This window comes from Sphaeramia orbicularis, chromosome 16 (assembly GCF_902148855.1).
Source record: "Sphaeramia orbicularis chromosome 16, fSphaOr1.1, whole genome shotgun sequence".
Taxonomy (NCBI): domain Eukaryota; kingdom Metazoa; phylum Chordata; class Actinopteri; order Kurtiformes; family Apogonidae; genus Sphaeramia; species Sphaeramia orbicularis.
The window spans coordinates 3,062,768-3,087,009 of NC_043972.1; the positions used below are offsets into that span (position 1 = coordinate 3,062,768).

At 38.1% G+C, this 24,242-nt stretch overlaps 1 protein-coding gene across 2 annotated transcripts in view; it reads right to left on the reverse strand.

Moving 5' to 3' along the window:
- enpp2 (ectonucleotide pyrophosphatase/phosphodiesterase 2) overlaps window positions 1-24,242 on the reverse strand; it is an 80,482-nt gene that overhangs the window by 18,400 nt on the left and 37,840 nt on the right. For both annotated transcript variants that reach the window (XM_030156948.1, XM_030156947.1), the window contains exons 9-18: window positions 23,137-23,192; window positions 13,141-13,206; window positions 11,219-11,291; window positions 11,027-11,135; window positions 10,798-10,923; window positions 7,902-7,933; window positions 7,608-7,735; window positions 1,305-1,380; window positions 488-575; window positions 234-403 (exon numbers count right to left, since the gene is read on the reverse strand). In XM_030156948.1, coding sequence (XP_030012808.1) covers window positions 234-403; window positions 488-575; window positions 1,305-1,380; window positions 7,608-7,735; window positions 7,902-7,933; window positions 10,798-10,923; window positions 11,027-11,135; window positions 11,219-11,291; window positions 13,141-13,206; window positions 23,137-23,192 — 924 coding nt within the window. The remainder of the gene's footprint in view (window positions 1-233; window positions 404-487; window positions 576-1,304; window positions 1,381-7,607; window positions 7,736-7,901; window positions 7,934-10,797; window positions 10,924-11,026; window positions 11,136-11,218; window positions 11,292-13,140; window positions 13,207-23,136; window positions 23,193-24,242) is intronic.

Sequence of the window (24,242 nt, forward strand, 5' to 3'; positions counted from 1 at the left end):
AAAATCTGCAGTTGTTATTATTTATAGGATATTATGATACTATTTTACTGATCTGACCCACTTGAGATCTAATTGGTCTGTATGTGGAACTTGAATTTTGCATTTCACACATTCATTCCAGGGACCGGACTGGACCCTTTGGTGGGCTGGATTTGGCCCCCGGGCCTCATGTTTGACACCTGTGGTCTACATGCGGCTGGTCCCAGGTCTGCCATCCGCCCATCGTGGCTGACCTTGTCATCGCAGCTGCAGCCCAGGTCGTCCATCCCCCCGGGAACGAGGCCGGAGGCTGTGGGTCTGGAGACCTCCTCCGGCACGGGGGGTCTGAAGGGGGGGTTCCTCAGCAGGTGGTTCAGACTGCCGTGGGTCCCGTTGTTGGGGGCCGGTTTCAGACCCAGCAGATCTGAGGTGAAAGCAGGTTCCATGTGTAGTAGAGTTCAAAATCTGCAGCTAAACACTCAGTGGAAGGATGGAATGAAAGCCTTACCACACATGACGTTGTAGAGTTCGATGTTTTCAAAGGCTGGAACTTTAGTCCTGAACTTAAATGTAGGTCCGTACCCTAAGAAAATGGTCTGGAAATGAAAAAGAGAGAGAGAGAGATTGTTATTAATAAAAGGTAGTTGTTGATATTTCATCATGTTCTTCTATTTATAATCTGGCAATCTTTTAATTAAGTATGTAAAATATAGAATATCAATGTAAAACAGTGAGAAACTAAAAATAAAAATGTGAAAATAAACATAAAAAATATAAACATATGCCTAAAGTATGGTTAAAAGTATTGTAGTGTTGTATAGGATTTACAACACAGTCAAATAAACAACAGAGCAAAATAAGAAAGAACGATAGAACGATAGATAGAACGATAGAACGATCGATAGAACGATAGATAGAACGATAGATAGATAGAGCGATAGATAGAACGATAGAACGATAGATAGATAGAACGATAGATAGATAGAACGATAGAACGATAGAACGATAGATAGATAGATAGAACGATAGATAGATAGATAGATAGATAGAACGATAGATAGAACGATAGATAGAACGATAGATAGAACGATAGATAGATAGATAGATAGATAGATAGATAGATAGATAGATAGATAGATAGATAGATAGATAGATAGATAGATAGATAACGTCAGTCCACTTCTAAAAGCACACACAGCTGGAACTAAACAGTACTTCTGCAGCAGACAGTCCTTTAAAGACAGAACAGTTGGAACATTTGTTCTAATAAATGTGTACGTCAGCCTGTAAGTTAAATTAGAGGACTGTAGGAGTGCAGATGGTACCTGCATGCTGTTGATCTTATTGTCGTATCCATGGTCACCAGAAAAGCCACAATGTCTCTTCCCTTCAGGGACTCTCCTGTTATAACATTTTATTAAAGCACATTCGAAGGTCAAAGGTCAGAGGTCACACTAAAGAGTGACTTTAACCTTTTCAACACATTTAGTTCAGTTTTTGTGTATCTTTTAAGGCTGTGCACTTATTTCCTGTATTTTCTTGTTGTATCTGAAGAAAAGAGAATGTGAAATAAGTGTTTACTCACCGCCCCCCCCACACCAAAAAAAAAAAAAAACAACAACAGAGAAAAAGGTGGAATAAGACTTATAAGACTTAAGCACAGAACTGTTTTCCCCTTAATCAGAAAAATACAACGTTCCAAATAAGTTGTTCATAGTGCACATGATAATGAATATTCCACTGATATTACTGTTTCCATGCATGTGTGCATACACTCATCAACATGTTGCTAATCATGTAAAAATACGTAAAAAAGAACTGCAGTTAATTATGTAGTTTCCTTTTTTCAACATGTATCACAACTTGTGGAAATATATACGACACTTTTAACTGGTGTGTTGTCTGTACGCATTACATATGTTTACACAGCGTCAAATACCACACACGGAGGGTTGGGGTAATGTGAACTGGAGATCTTGGCATAAATTGACACGCGATCAAATGGTGTTGATAGAGGTGGGTAATCCCAGCTCCATAGAGTAAAAATCCTGCCATGAATTGGTTCTACCTGTTCACTTGACACAGGTGATTCCATTAATTATCCCTTCATCTACCTGGATGAGGAGTTGTGCTCATCAAACTTGGCTGGTTCAGTGAGTGGTTGGAACAAATACATGGCAGGACTTTTGCTCTATGGAGCTGGGATTACCCACCTCTGGGTGTTGAATAACACATGAAAGAATGAAAAATGCAAATGTATAGCACATGGAATGCCATAGGAACTGGTGTGACATACAATGTGATTTCATGAGATCAGCCTCATTTTTTTTTACACAAAGACAAACCCCCTCTATCAGTCTTTTAGCTATCTGTGTTCATGAAAATATCAGGACTACAACATGTGTTTATATTGTTATCCAAACCTTTTATAATGAGCAAGAATAGGGGAGTTCTCATCAGAAATGGGGTCTATTTGTCACAAACTACAGTAAACACACAAGCCCCCGCCCCCTCCAAAAAAAAAAACAGAATTACTGAGATAAGATAAGACAAGATAAACTAAGCTAAACTAAGCTAAGATAAGATAACATAAGATAACATAAGATAAGACAAGACAAGATAAGATAAGATATCAAGCAAAAATATTTTTTTTGTTTTTAATTTTCACAATAAATTATTCAAAGAAAAGCAAAATGAATGGTTATAATATTTATGCTTCTTTCTATAAACGTTATACTTGAACCCTTGTTACAGTTTTGTTGGGATTGGGGGGTGGGGGTGGGGGGGCAGCTCTAAAGCATCAGTGCTAACCACTTCCACCCTGAAATAATAACAGTAATAATAATAATCATTGTTTCTCAGTGCATGTATCTGTGAAGTAGAACACATGAACATGGTTACAAACACCACACGTCCTTCTGCTGAAACTGCACAGAACACGACAGTATCTGTGAATCTGCAGAAGTAAACGACTGCATGAGTTCAGTATGAATCAACCATCAGCAACACCACCAAGCTGGAACTCTGCAGGAAATTGTCGGCGTCTTAAAAACCTGTTTAAGGCGTTTAAATGAATGTTTAAAGTGTGTGATAAGTCCTTCATGACTGCAGCGTCCTGCCTGTGCCCACTGCGTTCACAACAACCGCCCCTTCACACAAACTCACACCACAGTCGTCTAATGGAAAAACAGCCACTTTTTATTAAGTGTCCATTAAAACACTACTTCCAGTTATATGTCTGGATGTATGCGCCTCAGTGTGTGTGTGTGTGTGTGTGTGTGTGTGTGTGTGTGTGTGTGTGTGTGTGTGCGCGCACGTGGAGGGGGTGAAGCCACAAGCATGTTAAAAATGTAAATGACTAGTTGACAGGGAAATGAGACAAACTCGGTTTCATTTGGTGCGAACTGTTGGTGGGTTTGGGATTTAACCCCTTCATGCACAGTGGTCACTCCAATGGTCACTCCAGTGGACAGTTCTTCTCCAGCTGTTCTCTTGTATATTCATGGGTTTGGTTGTTTTAGTTCCAGATCAGCCGACACAGTGGACACTAATGCACCATCCCAAACACTGACATTTAGACCAGTACTGTAACGTTCCTGCTCTTGATAAACCTGATCTGCACTGACATGTTTGAGTCTAAATCAATTGCTAATTGTTATTAGACTGTAATTAACAGTTTTCTGAAGCAAAAAGTTTTGGGGTTATAATAATAAGCAATAATAATAATAATAAGCAATTGATTTAGACTCAAACATGTTAGTGCAGATCAGGTTTATCAAGAACAGTAAAGTTGCAGTAATGGCCTGAATGTCAGTGTATTATTATAGGATGGTGCATTAGTGTCCACTGTGGTGGCTGAAATGGAACTAAAACAACAAATCCATGAATATACAAGAGAACAGCTGGAGAAGAACTGTCCACTGGAGTGACCACCGGAGTAATAATAATAATAATAATAATAATAATAATAATAATAATAATAATTTATTTGTAAAGCGCTTTCAATCAAAGTGCTGTACAGATATAAAATCAATCACAATAAAACAATAAAACATAAAAGCTAAAAACATTAACAGTAAAAGCACATCACGACTTATAACACAGAGTAAACAAGTGGGTCTTGAGCTTTGCTTTAAAAACATCCACAGAACATGCCTGCCTTATGTCCAGAGGAAGACTGTTCCAAAGTGTTGGTGCACGGAAACAAAAGGCTGGCTCACCCACAGTCTTTCTCCTGACTTTAGGCACAGTCAGGAGGACAGATCCTTGAGAGCGAAGAGCACGAGAAGGTGCACACAGTCTAACCAGCTCTGTCAAGTAAGAAGGTGCCGCTCCATTTCAAATTTTATAAGTCAATAAAAGCACCTTAAAATCAGCATGAACCTGACATGTCAGGTGTCAGGTGTCCTCTGGAGTGACCACTGTGCATGAAAGGGTTAAATAAATGTTTCTTTGCTTCAAAACTTAAATGCATGGTGTCCAGCTGAGTGGACATTTTTGTAACTCCACGAAAAATAAGTAAAAAAAAAACCAAAAACCCAAAAACATCAATTGCATTGTTTTTTTCATGCCTAAAGAGGAATAAAAACACTCAAGAAAAAAATATTGTCCAAGGTTCTCATAATTCATGCATGAAAGGCTTAAGCAGACACTGCCTGGTGTGTGTGTGTGTGTGTGTGTTTATGTGTGAACTCTCGACACCCTCTGGTGCCAACGTTTAACCCGTCTGTCCATCTGCGCCGCACACAAACCTCAAAGGTCTCTTTCATTTGGCAGAGCTGTGTGAGTCTGTGTGCGATTGTAAGTCTCCCACAGTTCAGCGACCAACCCAAACAGACACGAACGTGGACGTTTTTTTGGCGAGCGGTGGCGGTTTGTTTTCCCTTTCAGTCCTGATGACTTCATGGTTTACTTTGTCACTGAATCACTGCTGCGGACCTTTCACTGCTCTACATCAAACGCTGTCAGAGCTGGTTTTAGCATATCATTAACGTTTCAGCAGCCGCATTCTGGTAAAGGTGTGGAGTTTGCATTTGACCGGGGCTCAGGACGGGACTTGGTACAAACTTTGAGCGCTACACGTGTTAAAGATAGAAGCCTGTGTTGACACAAAATCTGTTTTTAAGTAAAGCAAGATGTGAAGGACAAAGCCTCAACTGAACTGCGTCGACACAAACCTACAGCTGAGAGGCACGTCTTACAACAACATGTCAGGTTCGGACTCGTACTGTGATACATGTCCAATCCTTTCCATCAAAAACATAATGTGAGATGAATTTACAGTCGCGGAAAAAATTATTAGACCACCCTTGTTTTCTTCAATTTCTTGTTCATTTTAATGCCTAGTACAACTAAAGGTACATTTTCTTTGGATAAATATAATGAAAACAACAAAAACAGCTCATAGTAGTTTAATTTCAGAGCTGATATCTATGCATTTAACATGTTTTCTTGATAAAAACCAAAATCACTTCAGTTCTTACGTCAATATCTATGACACTGTACTGACAAAAACAGTGCTTTTAGGCATTCTATGTTTTCTTTTCTGTCTGTTTTAGTCACATGATACACACAGGAGTTAGTACTGGATTACATAACCATAGTTTTTGATGACTTTTGATGGTCTAATAATTTTTTCCACAACTCTATACCATATTACACTCATTCTAATACACCACTGTTATCCTCCATACCATATGACAACAGTTTATATACACAGCATGTGTCGATTTAGGCCTTATTCTGTATAAGGTATTTTCCAGGTAGTATGTGGAGTAATCCAGTATTTTAGGATTACACTTTGGACATATAGACAGCAGATCCAGAATATGCATATGTATTCTACTTCTGTAAACATGTATATAGCCTGTAGAGTTTTAATACTATTAGTGTTTTGGGTTTTTTTTTGCATTATATTTATGCAGGCACATTTTCTTGCACTTTATCCTTATCTTATCTTATCTTATCTTATTTTATCTAATCTAATTTTATCTAATCTTATTTTATCTTATTTAATCTTATCTTACCTTATCTAATCTTATTTTATCTAATCTTATCTTTTCTTTTCTTATCTTTCCTTATCTTATCTTATTTTATTTTATTTTATTTTATCTAATCTTATCTTATCTTATCGTATCTTATCTTTGAAGCTCCAGAGGCTGAACTGTTGCTGCTGAAGGCCTTAAGGTAGATTTATTTTACCCGGCAACACATGATGCTGAAACCTGATTGGACAAATGTTCTTACAATTTCTTAAATTTCTTATTTTTCTCTTCACATTTTTCATTTTCACTTATGTGTTTTTTTTCTGCCTGTCTTTCTCTCTGCAATTACTTGTTGCTGCTGTTAACTGTGAAATTTCCCCATGGTGGGATAAATAACATCTTCCATCCATCCATCCATCCATCCATCCATCCATCCATCCATCCATCCATCCATTATCCTCCGCTTTATCCGGGGCCGGGTCGCGGGGGTAACAGTCTAAGCAGGGATGCCCAGACTTCCCTCTCCCCAGACACCTCCTCCAGCTCTTCTTCTTAAATAACATCTTTTCTTATCTTATCTTATCTTATCTTATCTTATCTTATCTTATCTTATCTTATCTTATCTCAGTACCACATTATGAAAGGTTTGGAAATCATTATATACAAATGTCACAGTGCTGACATTTTTCTGGTGATCTAAGGAGTTTGTCTTTTTTGTTTATTTACTAAAAAATTAACTGCAGTTGTATTTTTCCACATTTTTACGTAATTAGCACCATGTTGATTTGCGTATGCACACATGCACGGAAACAATATCAGTGGAATATTCATTATCATGTGCAGTATAAACAACTTATTAGGAACATTGTCTTTTTCTGATAAGGGGAAAAAATGTACTGTTCTGTGCTTAAGTGTTATTCCACCTTTATCTATGTTTTTTTTTTTGGGGTGGGGGGTGGGGGGGGGCTGGTGAAATGAGCAAATATATTTATTTCTCATTCTCTTTCCTTCAGATACAATGAGAAAATGCAGGAAATACAGTAAGTGCACAGCCTTAAAAGATACACAAAAAACTGAACTAAGGCTACATTCAAACTGTTGGCGAATGTGTCCATATGTGGCCTGTATCCGATCTGTTAAAGACAGTTTGAACAGCACAAATCCGATTTTTTCAAATCCGACCCAGGCCACTTTCATATGTGGTCCTAAATCATATACGGACTTCAGTCTGAACGGCCAGGTCACATTTATCCGACCTTTACATCATTGAAATGCACCACACGTCACAATTCTGCGTTCCATGGTGCACCTGTATGGTCACGTTTTACATCAGGACCTCTTTTGTACACTTTTGGTCACTTCAAAGTCGCATTCGGTTCATACTCAAAACTGATAGAAGTCGCATTTAATGTGTAATATGAACGAGCACACACACAAAAAAATCAGATTTCACCAAAAAATCCAAATTGTGCATTAAGACCTGCTGTCTGAACGTAGCCTAAATGTGTTCTAAAGGTTAAAGTCAATATTTAGTTTGACCTCTGACCCCATGATAAGAAGCAGCACAAACAATTAGAACCATCTGACACATGTTGAATGAAACCTGGTATAAAACCTCAGAAAGTCTCAGTGATGCTGCGGTACCTGGCCACATGCCACTTCCTCTCCACCAGCAGATGAATGTCTTCGATGCGTCGGTTGTTGGCGTAGTGCAGTCTCTTCGGCAGATGCTGCTTCAAGTACGGCTTAAAATGCTGATCAGCTTTTTTACACTGGAACAAAAAGAGACTGCAGCTGGTATTTTGAACTGAGAAAAATGACAGAGGTTCTGATCCCATTAATACAAAGATCACAGTAGGTCATGGGTGAATTTTGGGGCTAATTTTAAATAGAGTTCATCACAGGTTTTTCTACTTTGCATGTAAAACCAGAACTTACTGTTAGATTTGCAACAACAGCCTTCGGGTCATCTGATAAAAATAAAAGAAATAGAAAAATAACAGTGTTTAGAGCAGTGAATGGCATGATCAGTATGAGGTAGTGTACAAAAGGAGTAGGAACACAACGACTTCACAAACACACACACGTTCAGGGTGATGTTTTAGAACAATCTGCACTTAGAACACATTCGTCTAAACCACACTGGAAAAAAATGTCCCTCTAAAAACAAGTTCTAAAAAAGTTATACAAGTTATACAAATGCTCAATAGTAATTATATTGGTATTTCTAGCCATGTTCTTCCACTTTATAAACTATCAAAGTATGGGCCATTATAAGTAAAGGTCAATTTTTTATATTTCAAAAATTCGTCAAAAATAAAAAAAAATCAACATTTCTCTAAACTGTGAACAATCTTTGTAGACATTGTCCCACAGAAGATACAGATAAAATTTTAAATGAATCCAACGTTTCAAAAAATTGCTAATGAAGACAACAAGGACGACAAAGATGATAAAGATGACGAAGATAACGAAAATAACGAAGACGACAAAGACGATGAAGACAACAAAGATAAAAAAGACGACAAATATGACAAAGACGACAAAGACAACGAAGATAACAAAGATGACGAAGATGATGAAGACAACAAAGACGACAAAGATGACGAAGATGATAAAGACGATAAAGACGACAAAGACGACGAAGATGACAAAGACGATAAAGACGACGAAGATGACAAAGATGACGAAGATGATAAAGATGATAAAGACGATAAAGACGACGAAGATGACAAAGATGACGAAGATGATAAAGACGATAAAGACGACGAAGACGATAAAGACGACAAAGACAACGAAGATGACAAAGATGACGAAGATGATAAAGACGACAAAGACGACGAAGATGACAAAGACGATAAAGACGATAAAGACGACAAAGACGACGAAGATGACGAAGACAACAAAGACAAAAAAGACGACAAATATGACAAAGACGACAAAGACAACGAAGATAACAAAGATGACGAAGATGATGAAGACAACAAAGACGACAAAGATGACAAAGATGACAAAGATGATAAAGACGATAAAGACGACAAAGACGACGAAGATGACAAAGACGATAAAGACAACAAAGATGACAAAGATGACAAAGATGATAAAGATGATAAAGACGATAAAGACGACGAAGATGACAAAGATGACGAAGATGACAAAGATGACGAAGATGATAAAGATGATAAAGACGATAAAGACGACGAAGATGACAAAGATGACGAAGATGATAAAGATGATAAAGACGATAAAGACGACGAAGATGACAAAGATGACGAAGATGATAAAGATGATAAAGACGACAAAGACGACGAAGATGACGAAGACGATAAAGACGACAAAGACGACAAAGACAACGAAGATGACAAAGATGACGAAGATGATAAAGACGACAAAGATGACAAAGATGACAAAGACGATAAAGACGACAAAGACGACGAAGATGACGAAGACAACAAAGACAAAAAAGACGACAAATATGACAAAGACGACAAAGACAACGAAGATAACAAAGATGACGAAGATGATGAAGACAACAAAGACGACAAAGATGACAAAGATGACGAAGATGATAAAGACGATAAAGACGACAAAGACGACGAAGATGACGAAGACAATAAAGACGACAAAGACGACAAAGACGACAAAGACAACGAAGATGACAAAGATGACGAAGATGATAAAGACGACAAAGACGACGAAGATGACAAAGACGATAAAGACGACAAAGACGACGAAGATGACGAAGACAACAAAGACAAAAAAGACGACAAATATGACAAAGACGACAAAGACAACGAAGATAACAAAGATGACGAAGATGAAGACAACAAAGACGACAAAGATGACAAAGATGACGAAGATGATAAAGACGATAAAGACGACAAAGACGATGAAGACGATAAAGACGATAAAGACGACAAAGACGACGAAGATGACAAAGATGACGAAGATGATAAAGATGATAAAGACGATAAAGACGACGAAGATGACGAAGACAATAAAGACGACAAAGACGACAAAGACAACAAAGATGACGAAGATGATAAAGACGACAAAGACGACGAAGATGACAAAGACGATAAAGACGACAAAGACGACGAAGACGACGAAGATGACGAAGACGACAAATATGACAAAGACAATGAAGATGACAAAGATGATGAAGACGATAAAGACGACAAAGACGATGAAGATGACGAAGACGACAAAGATGACGAAGATGACAGATGAAAAAGACAACGAAGACGACAAAGATGATAAAGATGACGAAGACGTCAGACGATGAAGACGTCAGACGATGAAGACGACGAAGATGACGACGATGACAAAGACGACGAAAATGACAAAGACGACAAAGACAACAAAGACAACAAAGACGACAAAGACGACGAAGATGACAAAGACGACAAAGACCATAAAGACAATGAAGACGACGAAGACGATATAGACAATGAGGACGACAAAGATGACGAAGACAACAAAGATGACGAGGACGACAAGGATGACGAAGACAACAAAGATGATGAAGACAACAAAGATGACGAGGACGACAAGGATGACGAAGACAACAAAGATGATGAAGACAACAAAGATGACGAGGACGACAAGGATGACGAAGACAACAAAGATGATGAAGACAACAAAGATGACGAGGACGACAAGGATGACGAAGACAACAAAGATGATGAAGACCACGAAAACGATAAAGACGATGAGGACAACAAAGACAACGAAGACGATGAAGATGACGACCTGTAAAAGCGCCTTCCAGTTCTTGATAACAGTTCTTGATAAACAGTATCAGTAAAGAACAGAAACACTAGAACACACTCACATTTGAGGTTGTTGGGGTATCTGGAGCGTATCCGACCTAAAGACCCCGGGATGAGAATGATGTCGTCGATGTTGGACATGTAGTTACTGAGGAACTCGGTGCGGTCGCAGTGGGCCTCCTCCATACCTGAAAACACAACCACACCAGTTACCTGGGCCCATCAGGTCTGCACTGGTACCAGACGCTGGAGATCATTAAGGTGAACCCGTGGCTTTGGTGTGTCGGTTACCGTGGTCCCCCACCATGATGATGTTCACACAACGGTGCAGTTTCATCTGTTTGAGTCCGTTCATGAGCTGACCGACGATCCTGTCGATGACTCTCAGAGGGTGGTTCAGCTGAAAACACGACCACGATAATATAATAACATAATATAATTTAAAGAGATAAAAACACGACATAAACTCATCCTCAGACTCACCTCAGCGCTCATGGGCCCCATTTTGTGTCCGTATGTGTCTGGTTGTTCAGAGTGCATGGCATAAACGTAAGGCCTGAAACCAAACACAAAACAGTCTATATCACAGGTGTCAAACATACGGCCTGGGGGCCTAACCCAGCCCGCCAAAGGGTCCAATCTGGCCCGTGGGATGAATTTCTGAAATACAAAGATTACACTGAAGATATTATCCATCAATGGTGTAAAAATCATTATAATTCAGGTTCCACATACAGACACTTACAGTCCAATTAAATTTTAAGTGGGTCAGAACCAGTAAAATATTATCATTATAACCTATAAATTATGACAACTCCAAATTCTCTTTTTGTTTCTTAGGTGTAAAAAAAGTAAAATTACATGAAAATGTTTCCATTACCAAACTACACTTTACAAAAATCATGGTTAACCTGAATAAATATGAACAAACAGAAATGTCTTAAGAAAAGTAAATGCAATTTGACCAATATTCTGCCTGTTACTAAATCTTTTGTGTGATTGAAATGCACATGTATAAATGATAAACTGATAAACTGATAAACCGAGGCAGAATATTGTTAAAATTGCACTTGTTTTTCTTAAGACAATTCAAGTTGTTCATGTTATTCAGATTTTTGAGGAAACTTTGTAGATGTAAACCTGATCACAATATAATTTTACTTTTTTCACTGTTATTATTTTACTGGTTCAGCCCACTGGAGATCAAATTGGGGTGAATGTGGAACTGAACTAAAATGAGTTTGACAGCCCTGGTCTATATGTATGTTTGCAGAGGCTGTAGTGGTCACCAGTGGTGGGAAGAAACGAGGAATATTTACTGAAGTACAGGACTGAAGTACAAATGTATATGATGCAGCTTTAAATACTATATATTACGCTGTGTTTCCACTCTGTGGTACCGGCTCGACTCGACTTGAATTTACTTGACATGGCCTTTTCACGTTTCCATTACGTAAAAGAACCTGGAATCTGGTACCTGGTACTACTTTTTTAGTACTTGCTCGGACGAGGTTCCAAAACGAGCAAAGAGGTACAAAAATGTGATGTGTAAACACTGCAGACCACTGATTGGTCAGAGAGTTGTCTCTGTGTCATTGCGTCAATGCATGACCGGTCATTTTTTAAAAAACTGATTCGTAAGTTAACAGTAAATATTCCAGTAGACTGATCCATGATGACAGCCCACAAAATGACACCATGGTCAGTCGAGGGGGTTCAGACATTTCTGTCCTTGGTGGCCGATAAAAGATTCAGCATGAGCTTGACTGGACAACACACAATGAGTGAGCTGATCAGCAACTCTCTGAGCAGACGTCATGGAAGTTAGGTGCAGCATCGCTATGGCGACCGGGTACTCTAAAGGAGGCAGTGTCCTGTAATGGAAAGGTCTCCAGGAATAGTACGTGGTTCCCAAGTTGAATCAAGCTGAGCTGGTTCCACGTAGTGGTAACGGGGCGTTAGCGTCACAAAAAACAAAAGAAGTAAACAGGAGGGATGTCTTTGTACAGCCATGTTTACGACAAAAGAATCCTACTACAGCAATTAATAGAGATAATGAAAAGTGAGAGAAACTAATTATGCTGTAGAGTCATAATAATAATAATAATAATAATAATAATAATAATAATAATAATAATAATAATAATAATAATGGATTGGATTTATATAGTGCTTTTCTAGACACCCAAAGCGCTTTACATTATTGACCCATTATTCATTCACTCTCACATTCACACTCTGAGTTAAGTGAACATATTTGTACATGAAGACACAGGTCTGGTAAATGTTCACATCAAAAACTGAGAGAAGTTTGAATTTTTGGGAAATTTGGAATTTGAACATTCTTCCACATTGGCTTCATTTTGGAGCTGAAGTTGTTGCATCTTGTTAAAAACTGTACTTACCTTTCTCCATCAGGGAGGTGGAGCCACTGCAGCATGGTGAGAATCCTCCTCTCCAATGGGATGGAACTGGAACACACATAAGAACACAGAACGCTGTTTAAAAACTGAAGGCAAGGCAAGTTTATTTGTGTCGCACATTTCAGCAACAAGGCAATTCAAGGTGCTTCACACAGGACATTGAAATACAACGACAGGAAAAAAAAGAAACACATTTAAAACATTATAAAAGAAACATGTAAAAGGTGATTAAAAACAGCAAGTAAGAAAACTAGATAACTGAAAGAAGAAGCCCACAGTTTTGTTTTTTTTTTTTGTTTTTTTTTTTACCAAGAAGCAATAATGGACTGTGATTCTGGCACCCCGCTGGCCTCTTGAATCATTATTGATTTTCTGAATCATTAAACCAATAAACACCACACAACTTTTCCTTTAAGAGCCTCATAAAGTGGAGGCTTGTGGAGTCGAAGCCGTTTAAAGCCTCTTTCTGCTTCAAGTGTCTGGAAGTCAAAGGCAGCCTGTGTAGTGATGAGGCCACCAACCACGCTGCTGGCTGTCATACAGTCCACAGCTGTCAGCCATCAAGCCCAGCACCCAGGCCCTGAATGGGGCTGGATGCATGACGCCGTGGGGGGGGTGCGCTGACGTGGGGGGGTATACTGTGGGTGTGGTTCTCTCCCCATGGCTGCTCTTTTACTGCTTTTGTTCACACTTTCTGCTTCATTTCCCTCGTCCTTCTTCTGCTCTCTGTAATATCCCCATCTTTCTTCTTCTCTTTTCTTTCTGTCCTGCTTCTGGTTATGGTTATGGGGGCAGAGAGGAGGGGGACCTCCCAGAAAGATGATGCCAACACAGACCTTCACCCAGTCAGCCAGATGTTTAGGAATAATCCCTGGTCCCCATTACCACAGCAGTCCCCACAGCGCTGCTATAACACTAACCTTCATAATGTGTTGTGTAAAAAGCCTTTCTCAGATCTGCACAAACAGCAGCAAAAGACTTCAGTCCCCCGTCAACTAATGGTTAGTACTGTTACTTAAGTACTGCCAGTAGGACACAGTTAAAGTACTGGTATTTTACTTGGATATTTCTATTTTATGCAGCTTTATATGTCTCCAAAACAGCTTTATCGCCTCATTTTCCCGATAAAAATAATGGTTCTCCAGTTGTTTGAGACGAACTAAATGATGATGAGAAGAGAAGAGAAGAGAAGAGAAGAGAAGAGAAGAGAAGAGAAGAGAAGAGAAGAGAAGAGAAGAGAAGAGAAGAGAAGAGAAGAGAAGAGAAGAGAAGAGAAGAGAAGAGAAGAGAAGTTAAGATAGGATAGGATAAGATAAGATAGGATAAGATAAGATAAGATAAGATAAGATAAGATAAGATAAGATAAGATAAAATAAGATAAGATAAGATAAGATAAGTTAAGATAGGATAAGAAAAGATAAGTTAAGATAGGATAAGATAAGTTAGGATAAGATAAGATATCAAACAAAATTTAAGTTGTTTTTAATTTTCCCAAAAAAATATTCAAAGAAAAGCAAAATGCATGTTTATAATATTTATGCTTCTTTCAGTAAAGGTTATATTTGAACTATTGTTACAGTTTTGTTGGGGATGAAATAAAAAAAAAAGATAAGATGATAATATCTTATCTATGATCTTATCTATAATGTAAAGATGAAGAACTGCTGCTTTTATGTACGATGAGCTTTTTGCAAGAACTTATGTTTTAATTTTTAGGCATTATTGAATGTTTCACTTGTTTTTCAACAGGAATTTTCTTATTTTTATACGTGTGAATGAAGGATCTGCATTAGAAGTGTTAATTCATGTTGGCAGAGTAATATAGTTGAGTGATATTTGGTATTTCTGCATTGTCTCCATGTCATTTTGTTACAAACTTCATTTTGCTAACATTTAAAATGTCACATTAAGCTAAATACGCTCTTTAGAAACTCTCTAGTTTCACCGAAAAATGTTTCATCAACGCTCAAATCAGGATTGTTCACTTTTTAAAGCTAAAGTTAGGTCCTTAAGTATTTGGATAATTGACAAATATTTAATAATTTTGTCCCTAGTACAGGCCTCATTTGGACATGAAACTACCTTTCAGTCAATTGTCCAATTATTTTTGAGCCTCTGACAATCGAGGGACTAAAGTTTCAAGTTCACACTCTCTCTTGATGTGTCATTTCCAATCCACTGTAGAGTAGAGGCACAAAATTAAAGCCACTGTCCAAGTGTTTATGTCACTGACTGTACGTGGTTCATGGTTCTCAAAGGACACCAGTGTCGTATAAAATGATCTTGCAGAATGGGATGACTCTTCCATTCAAAACAATGTTGAACTAGAAGCACTCGGAGAGCGCAGACCTCCGCCAAGGCTGATCAGTGGGCCCCCCCGTGGCCCCCCCACCCCCGATCACCACCAAAATTTAATCATTTGTTCCTTGTGCCAGTATCAACATTTCCTGAAATTTTTATCCAAATTAAAGGCACAGTAGGCCAAAAAGTAAGGGCACCCCCATTTTTTATATAAATTGAGATAAAATCCGCCTTCTAGATCAGATCCGGATCAGCCTTTGAAATGTGACAGAGGACCCCATTGTCAATTCCTGAGTTAAATTTCATGAGTTTTGGTCAATAATTAAGCGAGATATTGGGAAACGAAAATTTTGGCCCCATTTACCACAATGTTAACGAAAATTTCAAAGTGATCCAGAATCCAGGATTTCTTCCGGATCACCCCCAAAAGTTAATCATTTCTTCCTTATCCCATTTCCAACAAACCCTGAAAATTTCATCAAAATCTGTCCATAACTTTTTGAGTTATGTTGCACACTAACGGACAGACAAACAAACCCTGGCAAAAACATAACCTCCTTGGCGGAGGTAATAAGTGCATTTTGATTCTGACCCATACGACACAAGCACACGGTATAATTTTCAGATTTAGGGCCATGAGATGAGAGAGAGAGAGGGAGAGAGAGAGAGAGTGCTCTGTAGACAACTGAATTTTCAAGAAAGAGTGTGAATGTGAGAGTGGATCAGTTACGTAAAGCGCTTTGGGTGCCTTGAAAAGCACTATAGAAATTTAATCCATTATTATTATTATAGGATCATGATATATTTCACACAGTAAATTATTAAAACAATAAAAATGGGCACTGACCCTATGTGTGAGAAAAGCAGCTGTGGATTAACCCTTTCATGTATACTGGTCACTCCAGTGGACAGCTATTCTACAGCTGTTCTCTTGTATATTCATGGGTTTTGTTGTTCTTTTCATTGTTTTTTTTTCTTTTTTACACATATCTTTATTAAAGTTTGAAGACACTACATATCTTTTCTGACATGAATTGGTAACATTATGTAGATCTCCTCTGAGCATAAACCCCCAGAATCACAAGCCCTCCACATAGTTTTCACACAATTTATCGGTAAATACATGTTTCTGTGCGTCAAAAATTAAACGTGTGGTGTCCAGCTGTGTGGACATTTTTGTAATTTCATGAAAAATAGGTTCATAAGAATTTTTTTTCATTATTATTATTTATTTTTTTTTTTTTTCCATTTATTTTTCAGAAGAAAATTTTCAATCACATTGTTTTTTTCATGCCTAAAGAGGAATAAAAACTCAGGAAAAATTTTTGATTAAGGTTCTCATAATTCCTGCATGAAAGGGTTAAGATACAGTATATTAATTCACACGACCTCAAACCTGAACATCTACAGCAGTAAAATCAGTAAAAGGCAGCAGTAATATGAATCCAAAAACATCACCATAATGACGACTTTTCATGCTTTAGGCACATTTTGCAGATAAACACACTTTTTCATCCACTATGACTGCAGAACATTTTACTCGTGGGCCTTTTCTCAGTGTGATATTAAAGGATCTGCGTCCTTCTACCACCGTTACATGCACACTCCTGCCATCCTCTGCTTATTCTATCATTCTTCTTCACACACTTCTGTCAGTGCCAAGTGTAAGAAAAGCCCCGTAAACCACAGTTTGGCCCCTGACGGTTCTTCGCAGTGGCACGTCTACGACCCCGGCGCACAGAGGAATCCTGCCGAGTGTAAACAGGCCCATTTGCAGAAATTGCTGTAAAAACAGCAGCGCTCCATCCCTCTGCTGAAATCTGCCCCTCACTCCATCAAAGCCCCCTCTGTGCTGATAAATGTGGGCTCCTTTGTGTTCCCCGGCCTCTACGGGAGGCGGCGGGAACATGATCGGACATGTACTACTGGACTGTAAAACGTTCTCCGCCAAATCCAGTTCCCATCACGGTCATGTGTGATCACTGATGAAACGCCTCCAGAAACTGTTTGAACTACGCTTTGTCAGAATGAATAATTTAAGGCCCCACAACCTGCGCAGGTGTTTTTACTTCTTCTGGCTGATCGGTTGGTGCAGCGCTGGGAGTTCTATGTGTACACGGTCTCACACTAACAGGTCCAACCAAATCCAACGGTCTGGAGAAGTCAAAACACCTGTGGAGGTGGGTTGTGGATGTGTAGGGCCCTTACAGACGAATTAGCAAGTGAAATTTAGAGATTTGTTTAGACCGGGGCTGTCAAACTCATTTTAGTTCAGGGGCCATATTCAGCCCAATTTGATCTGCAGCGGGCCAGACCAGTAAAATAATGACTTAATAACCTATAAATAATGACAAATCCAACTTATTCTTTTTTATTTTAGTACAAAAAAACCACCAATTAAATTCTGAAAATATTTACATTTTACAAAAAAAGATGTAAATGACCTGAAAAAAACAGAAATTTCATCAGAAAAATTAGTGCAATTTTAACAATATTATGCCTCGACTTATTATTTCTCCATGTACATTTACACACAGTGTTCCATAAACATTTGGTAACAGGCAGAATATTGTAAAAATTTTGGAGTTTGGAACTAAAATTTGAACTCCATCTGTTATTATGAACACAACTCCAGCTCACAGTGGATCCATAAATGCACCAAACATTTAGTAACAGGCAAAATATTGTTCAAATTGCACATTTCAGGTTGTTCATCTTTGTTTTTATTTATATATTTATTTGCATTTTATTGTGAAAAAATAGTTTTGTAAATGTTAATATTTTCACAGTGTTATGTTTTCTTTTTCACGTCAATTTTTTCCACATAATTTTTCACAAAGAAAATTTGTGGTTGTCATTATTTATGGGTTATTGTGTTGTTATTTTGACTGTAGATCACATTGGTCTGTCTGTGGAAAACGAACCAAAACGATTTGGACAACCTGGACTGTTCAGGCTAATTTTTGCACTTTCGTCCTGCAGGGCCGGAATGGAACCCTTGGCGGGCCAGATTTGGCCCCCGGGCCACATGTTTGACACCTGTGGTTTAGAAAATGGACCCACCAGTCAGTAATAATGAACTGCAAAATGAGTCTACAGGGCTGTTTTTCAGAAGGACTTGATGATGATGGAGTGACCTTGAGTTTGACCCTTCAAGATCACTGAAGGTCAAAGGTCATGATACCAAATGAAAGTCCATATATGACTTCCTATCAGTGCTCAATAGTAACTATATAGATATCTCTAACCATTTCCATATTATAAGCTAATAAAATATGGTCCATTATAAGGCAAATTTATCAAAATTTGAAAAATCAGCATTTCTCCAACTGTGAACAAACTTTGTAGACATTATCCCAAGGAAGCTGCATATAAAATTTTAAATGAATCTGACTGTAGTTTTGTGAGAGAAGATGTTTGAACAAATTGCTAACGAAGATGACGACAACGGCAATGACGACGACAAAGACAACGCCGGATGAAACGCCTTCACTACAGCTCATGGCCTAATCGCCAGTGAGATAAAAATGGATCTGAAAAAAAAATTTGCATTTAAATTATTATGAAATAATACTCCTGTCTTGTGTGCTATATTTCATGTCACCATTTACTGAAGTTGTTCTAAACTGCATCTGGTTTCAGCGCCATTAAAACTGTGTGTGTGGCTCTGATAAATTCTCCTGAACAGGTGACATGAGGCTGTTCTCTTATTGGAGGATTACAGATTCACTCATTCTCACATCCTGGAACCAGTTGGAGGTGTTTTATTTTCTTGTCTTGCATCATTTTCTGTGATTTCAGAACTCCAGCATGAATACTGGAACTCACCTTTTCAGAATAGCCTACCCCCCATAAGTTCTACTCTCCATTCTACAACTTCATTTCTATATGTAGTAATTATCTGTTTTAATCTGTTTCTTTCTTTGTATTTTATGGATTGTTTGTTTTATCTTGTTGTACAGTGTCCTTGGGTGTCTTGAAAGGCGCTTATAAATAAAATGCATTATTATCATTATTATCATTATTATTATTATTATTATTATTATTATTATTATTATTATTATTATTAATGCAAAGCAGCAAATAACCTGCACCAAAATGTCCCAGGTAATGAAGCTGAAAATAAATACACCAGTGTTTAGTCTCCTCTTCTGCTCCGTCTAACATGAAACAAATACAGCTTCTGTAATCGTATGGACGCTCAAATTATCATCACTAGCAGCATTGTACCCGTGGTGCCATTGTACAATAGCGCCCTCCCGTGGTGCAACAGCGGCATTGCACCCGTATGCCCTCCTGTGCTGCAACATCGGGACAAAAAACCAGACACGCGTCGGACACAGAACGTCCATTATAGTAGGATAGTTGAAGTTATTGTGACTTTTATTCCTCTTGGTTTGTACAGCCAACAGAAAAAGACGCTATAATGGAAAATATCCAGCATCCACATTCACATAAATGAATCATTATCATCGATCATCTGTCATCCCATAAGCCTTTGAGCTTCTGGGTCAGGAAGACAAACAACTTCTTTTGTATGTTTGTGGGATTATGAGGGTGGTACGGCATCACACTACTGCAAGTACAAACGTTCATCCATTATTTAATGTCAAAATTGCTCCAACAAGTGATTACAGGTCAACCACTTGACAGACTCTATGAATAAGCCTTCCATAATAACATATCAGAAGCAGCCAATAACATTGTCTCTGTTCCAACCACGTCCTGAACAGTTAGCATGAATTGTTCCCATCGAACCACACGTTCAGGGTTGGATGATGCAGTTTGGCATCAGTCGAGTCCAAAATTATAGACGGAGCTAAAAACACCAGATCAAATGGACACTGAGGGCCTTGAACAGGCTTTTGTGACCGATGTTCAGCTGCGTCTTTGTTTATTCTGTCTAATTTCAGCTGTTTCTCTGATATTTAACCATTTGTGTTATTGGAGGACATAATCAAACTTTAATACTTTTGTGGCATTGTTCTAAATTTCTTATTGTCACATGGAAAATCAAGGTCAGTGAAATTACCATATTTGCTACTTCATCATTATTATTATTGCTACTTCTCTTCACTTTAGCCACTTTAACAAACTTGTTTATATTGTTTATATTTGGTCTCTTAATTTTTTTTTTCTATTGTATTGACGCATACTGTCTTGCACTGCGGCACACACTTGAATTTCCCCCTTGGGGGATTTATAAAGTATATTCAATTCAATTCAATTCAATTCAAAGTTTAGTTCCTTGCCCATAAGTGCTATTTATGAGCTCAAAATTATTTCCTCAAATGTAGAATTCTAGTATTATTGCATTTTTTAAATCTATTTTATTTTATTTAAAATTTTTATTTTTTATTATTATATTTAATTTTATAGTTTTTTTTGGGGGGGAGGTTTATTATTTTTTATTTGTAAAATTTAAAAAAATATTTTTATTTTATTATTATTTATTTATTTATTTATTTTTTTGTCCTTATTTCGACATATTCTGCCCTCTAATTATAAGACAGTGTCTACTTCCTCCCACTCAGTGCCTGAAAACCTTTCTGCTGTTGTCTCGTTAGCTGCCACACCTTCAGTCCATGAGTATTAATTAGAGTCTTCCTCTGTCTTTGTAACACCCTGAAGACGGCGTATGCAGACACACGTTGGTGTGTTTTTAACTCCAGCTCCAATGAATTCATCTACAGGCCCTCATCAAATAAAGGCTGTTTACAATTTATAAATGTTTCAACCAAGTCAGTGCCTGGAGTTTTGTCTTTTTCCAGTTGTTCATGCCCTCTCCATGAGCACCTCTGGTTTGTCTTATACCAGTAGCTCCCTGAGAAATTGTTTTTATTTATTTATTTATTCATTTATTTTTAATTAAGATCCTTTATTGTCAGTGTATAGTACATTTTTTTTTATCACACACTGAAATTCAACCTCTGCTCTGAACCCTTCTCTAGAACATGCAGGAACACACCACACACTACAAACTAAGAGCAGACGGCCTGCCATAGCAGGAGCCTGGAGAGCAAATTGGGGGGGGGGGGTTAAGTGCCTTGCTCAAGGGCACATAAGCCAACAAATTTTTCTATGGAATCGAACTGGCAACCCTTCGGTCACAAGCCGGCGTGCCAGCCCTCTGGACCACAGCTGCCCCCATTACCATATTTGGCTCCTTGCCCATAAGTGGCAAAAAAAAATAAAAAATCCAAGTGTATAGATATATACGGAAGCGTACTGCATTCACACAAAAAAATAATTTCGGCTCTGTTTTTCTGAATTAATGAGATAATTATCCCATAATTACAAGAAAAAATAAGTTAAAAAAAAATCGGCGCTGTTTTTCTGAATTTACGAGATACTGTTTTCTGAAAAAAAAAATTTTGCTCTGTTTTTCTGAGTTTATGAATTTTTTATTTTTTTTTTCAGACAACAGTATCTCATTAATGCAGAAAAACAGCGCCAATTTTTTTAAAACTTATTTTTTCTCGTAATTATGAGATAATTATCTCATTAATTCAGAAAAACAGAGCCAAAATGTTTTGTTTTGTGTGAATGCAATACGCTTCTGTAGGTATAGATATAAAAGGAAAAACATTTGTAATTTGAAAGAACCATGGATTTTAGAACATCAGACCAACATCAGTGCTGGTCCAGACCCCTGTCCACATCCACATGACCCCTTTGAACATCAGTACCAGTACATTAGTACCGGTACTGCATGGTACTGAACAAAGCAGGTCCACTCACTGTTCATGCAGGGGAGGACCTGACAGACCCTGTAGACCACACTGGACCTGACAGACCCTGTAGACCACATTGGACCTGACAGACCCTGGAGACCACATTGGACCTTACAGACCCTGTAGACCACATTGGACCTGACAGACCCTGGAGACCACATTGGACCTGACAGACCCTGGAGACCACATTGGACCTTACAGACCCTGTAGACCACACTGGACCTTACAGACCCTGTAGACCACACTGGACCTGACAGACCCTGTAGACCACACTGGACCTGACAGACCCTGGAGACCACATTGGACCTTACAGACCCTGTAGACCACATTGGACCTGACAGACCCTGGAGACCACATTGGACCTGACAGACCCTGGAGACCACATTGGACCTTACAGACCCTGTAGACCACACTGGACCTTACAGACCCTGTAGACCACACTGGACCTGAGATGGTTGACTCTCTGTCCTCACTGAAACTGTTGCTGTCACTGTCTTGTAATGTGTGTGGAAATTACCAAAAATAGTCACTTGCCTGATAAAGGGTTAATATGGAGCATCATCGTGGTAGTTGTTTTGGGAGCTAAAGTCTTCACATTCATGCAAAATACTAAAATATCCATAAATGCACCGCCCAGTTGGCTTCAGCCTGTCATTACAGTCCCAACTGTGTCGACTTTATGGAAAATGCTGTTCATTAAAAACAGCCGTAAAGTGTAAATGTAGCGTTAACAACAACATTATGTCATTTTTTCACCTAACTGGCATTAGTGTGAGGGATAAGCGCCTGAAAAAGGTGCTTCGACGGGTGGATTTGCAGGGATTTGTTGACAGGATTTGGATCTCCAGCACCAGAGCTCTGCATAAAGCTGTCACTTCTCCAGTCACTATTTCACATCCCATAAATTTGCGGCGTTAGTTGCACAACTTCACATTTCACTTACACAGGCCAGAAGAAGGAGGCCGCCTTCACTCCCTGTTTGACCGCTGTGATCCAGATCTAGGACACAAACAATACACTGTTATTATGGTATCAGCCTCCAGGAGGGTATTTACAATCACCACATGCAAAAATAACACTGGAAACGAGGAAATCCAAAAACAGACTGAGCTGTACGTCATATGAGGGATATCCTGGTGTGGGAAAAGACAACCTTAAAGATTAGTAAGGAGGGTAGGAAACACTTTCAGATACATTAAACCAAAAAAACTAAAACCATCTACTGATCTAAACTGTTTAATACTTGTTGATCCACTAATCCTATCAATACATGTAAATAATTGGTGTAAAATGCAGTTTGTCGTCTTTTCATGGTCATCAGATATGACCCATTTGGACGTTCAGAGGCTCTGTAGTTACCATGGAAACACCGTCATCTTCTACAACATTGATTCACCAGTAAAAACCACAGAGTTGGATCCATGACAGTGGATGGACACGTTTGGTTTATGTTCAGTTAATGATAGATTTTGCTGAAAAAGTCAGTTTTTCTTCAGTTTTCTCTGTTTCTGATATAAAAACGTCCAACTTTAATCAAGTTTTTATGAACATCTACTGTAACGCCTAGGAAAACGCCTGATGATGATGGATAATGATGAGGATAATGTCATAATAAATGGTGATAAATCACTGAAGAAAAGTTAAATATAGAGAAAAAAATGTTCTGGAACTGCCACAAAAGTAGCACTGGCTCTTTATGAGTTAAATCAAAATTTCAAGCTATGAAGTTCACACTAATTTATGTTAATCACATTTACCATCTGAAAAATCATTTAAAAATATATAATTAATTAATTAATTAAGCCGAGTCCCACTATTTCTTTAAAAAAAAAAGTCATTAAGGTCCAGTTTTTCCCTTAAAAGAGTTGGACTCTTAGACTAATAATATATTTATTACAGGTATATATCCTAATATGTTGTATATATTTCTTTTATCTGTAGTATAGAGTTAGCTTTTTGTATATTTTAGTATTTCTTTTTAGTGTTTGTATATTGTCAATATAATTCAGCATAATGTGTGATATTTTTATTCAGTCTTTTTGCACTTTA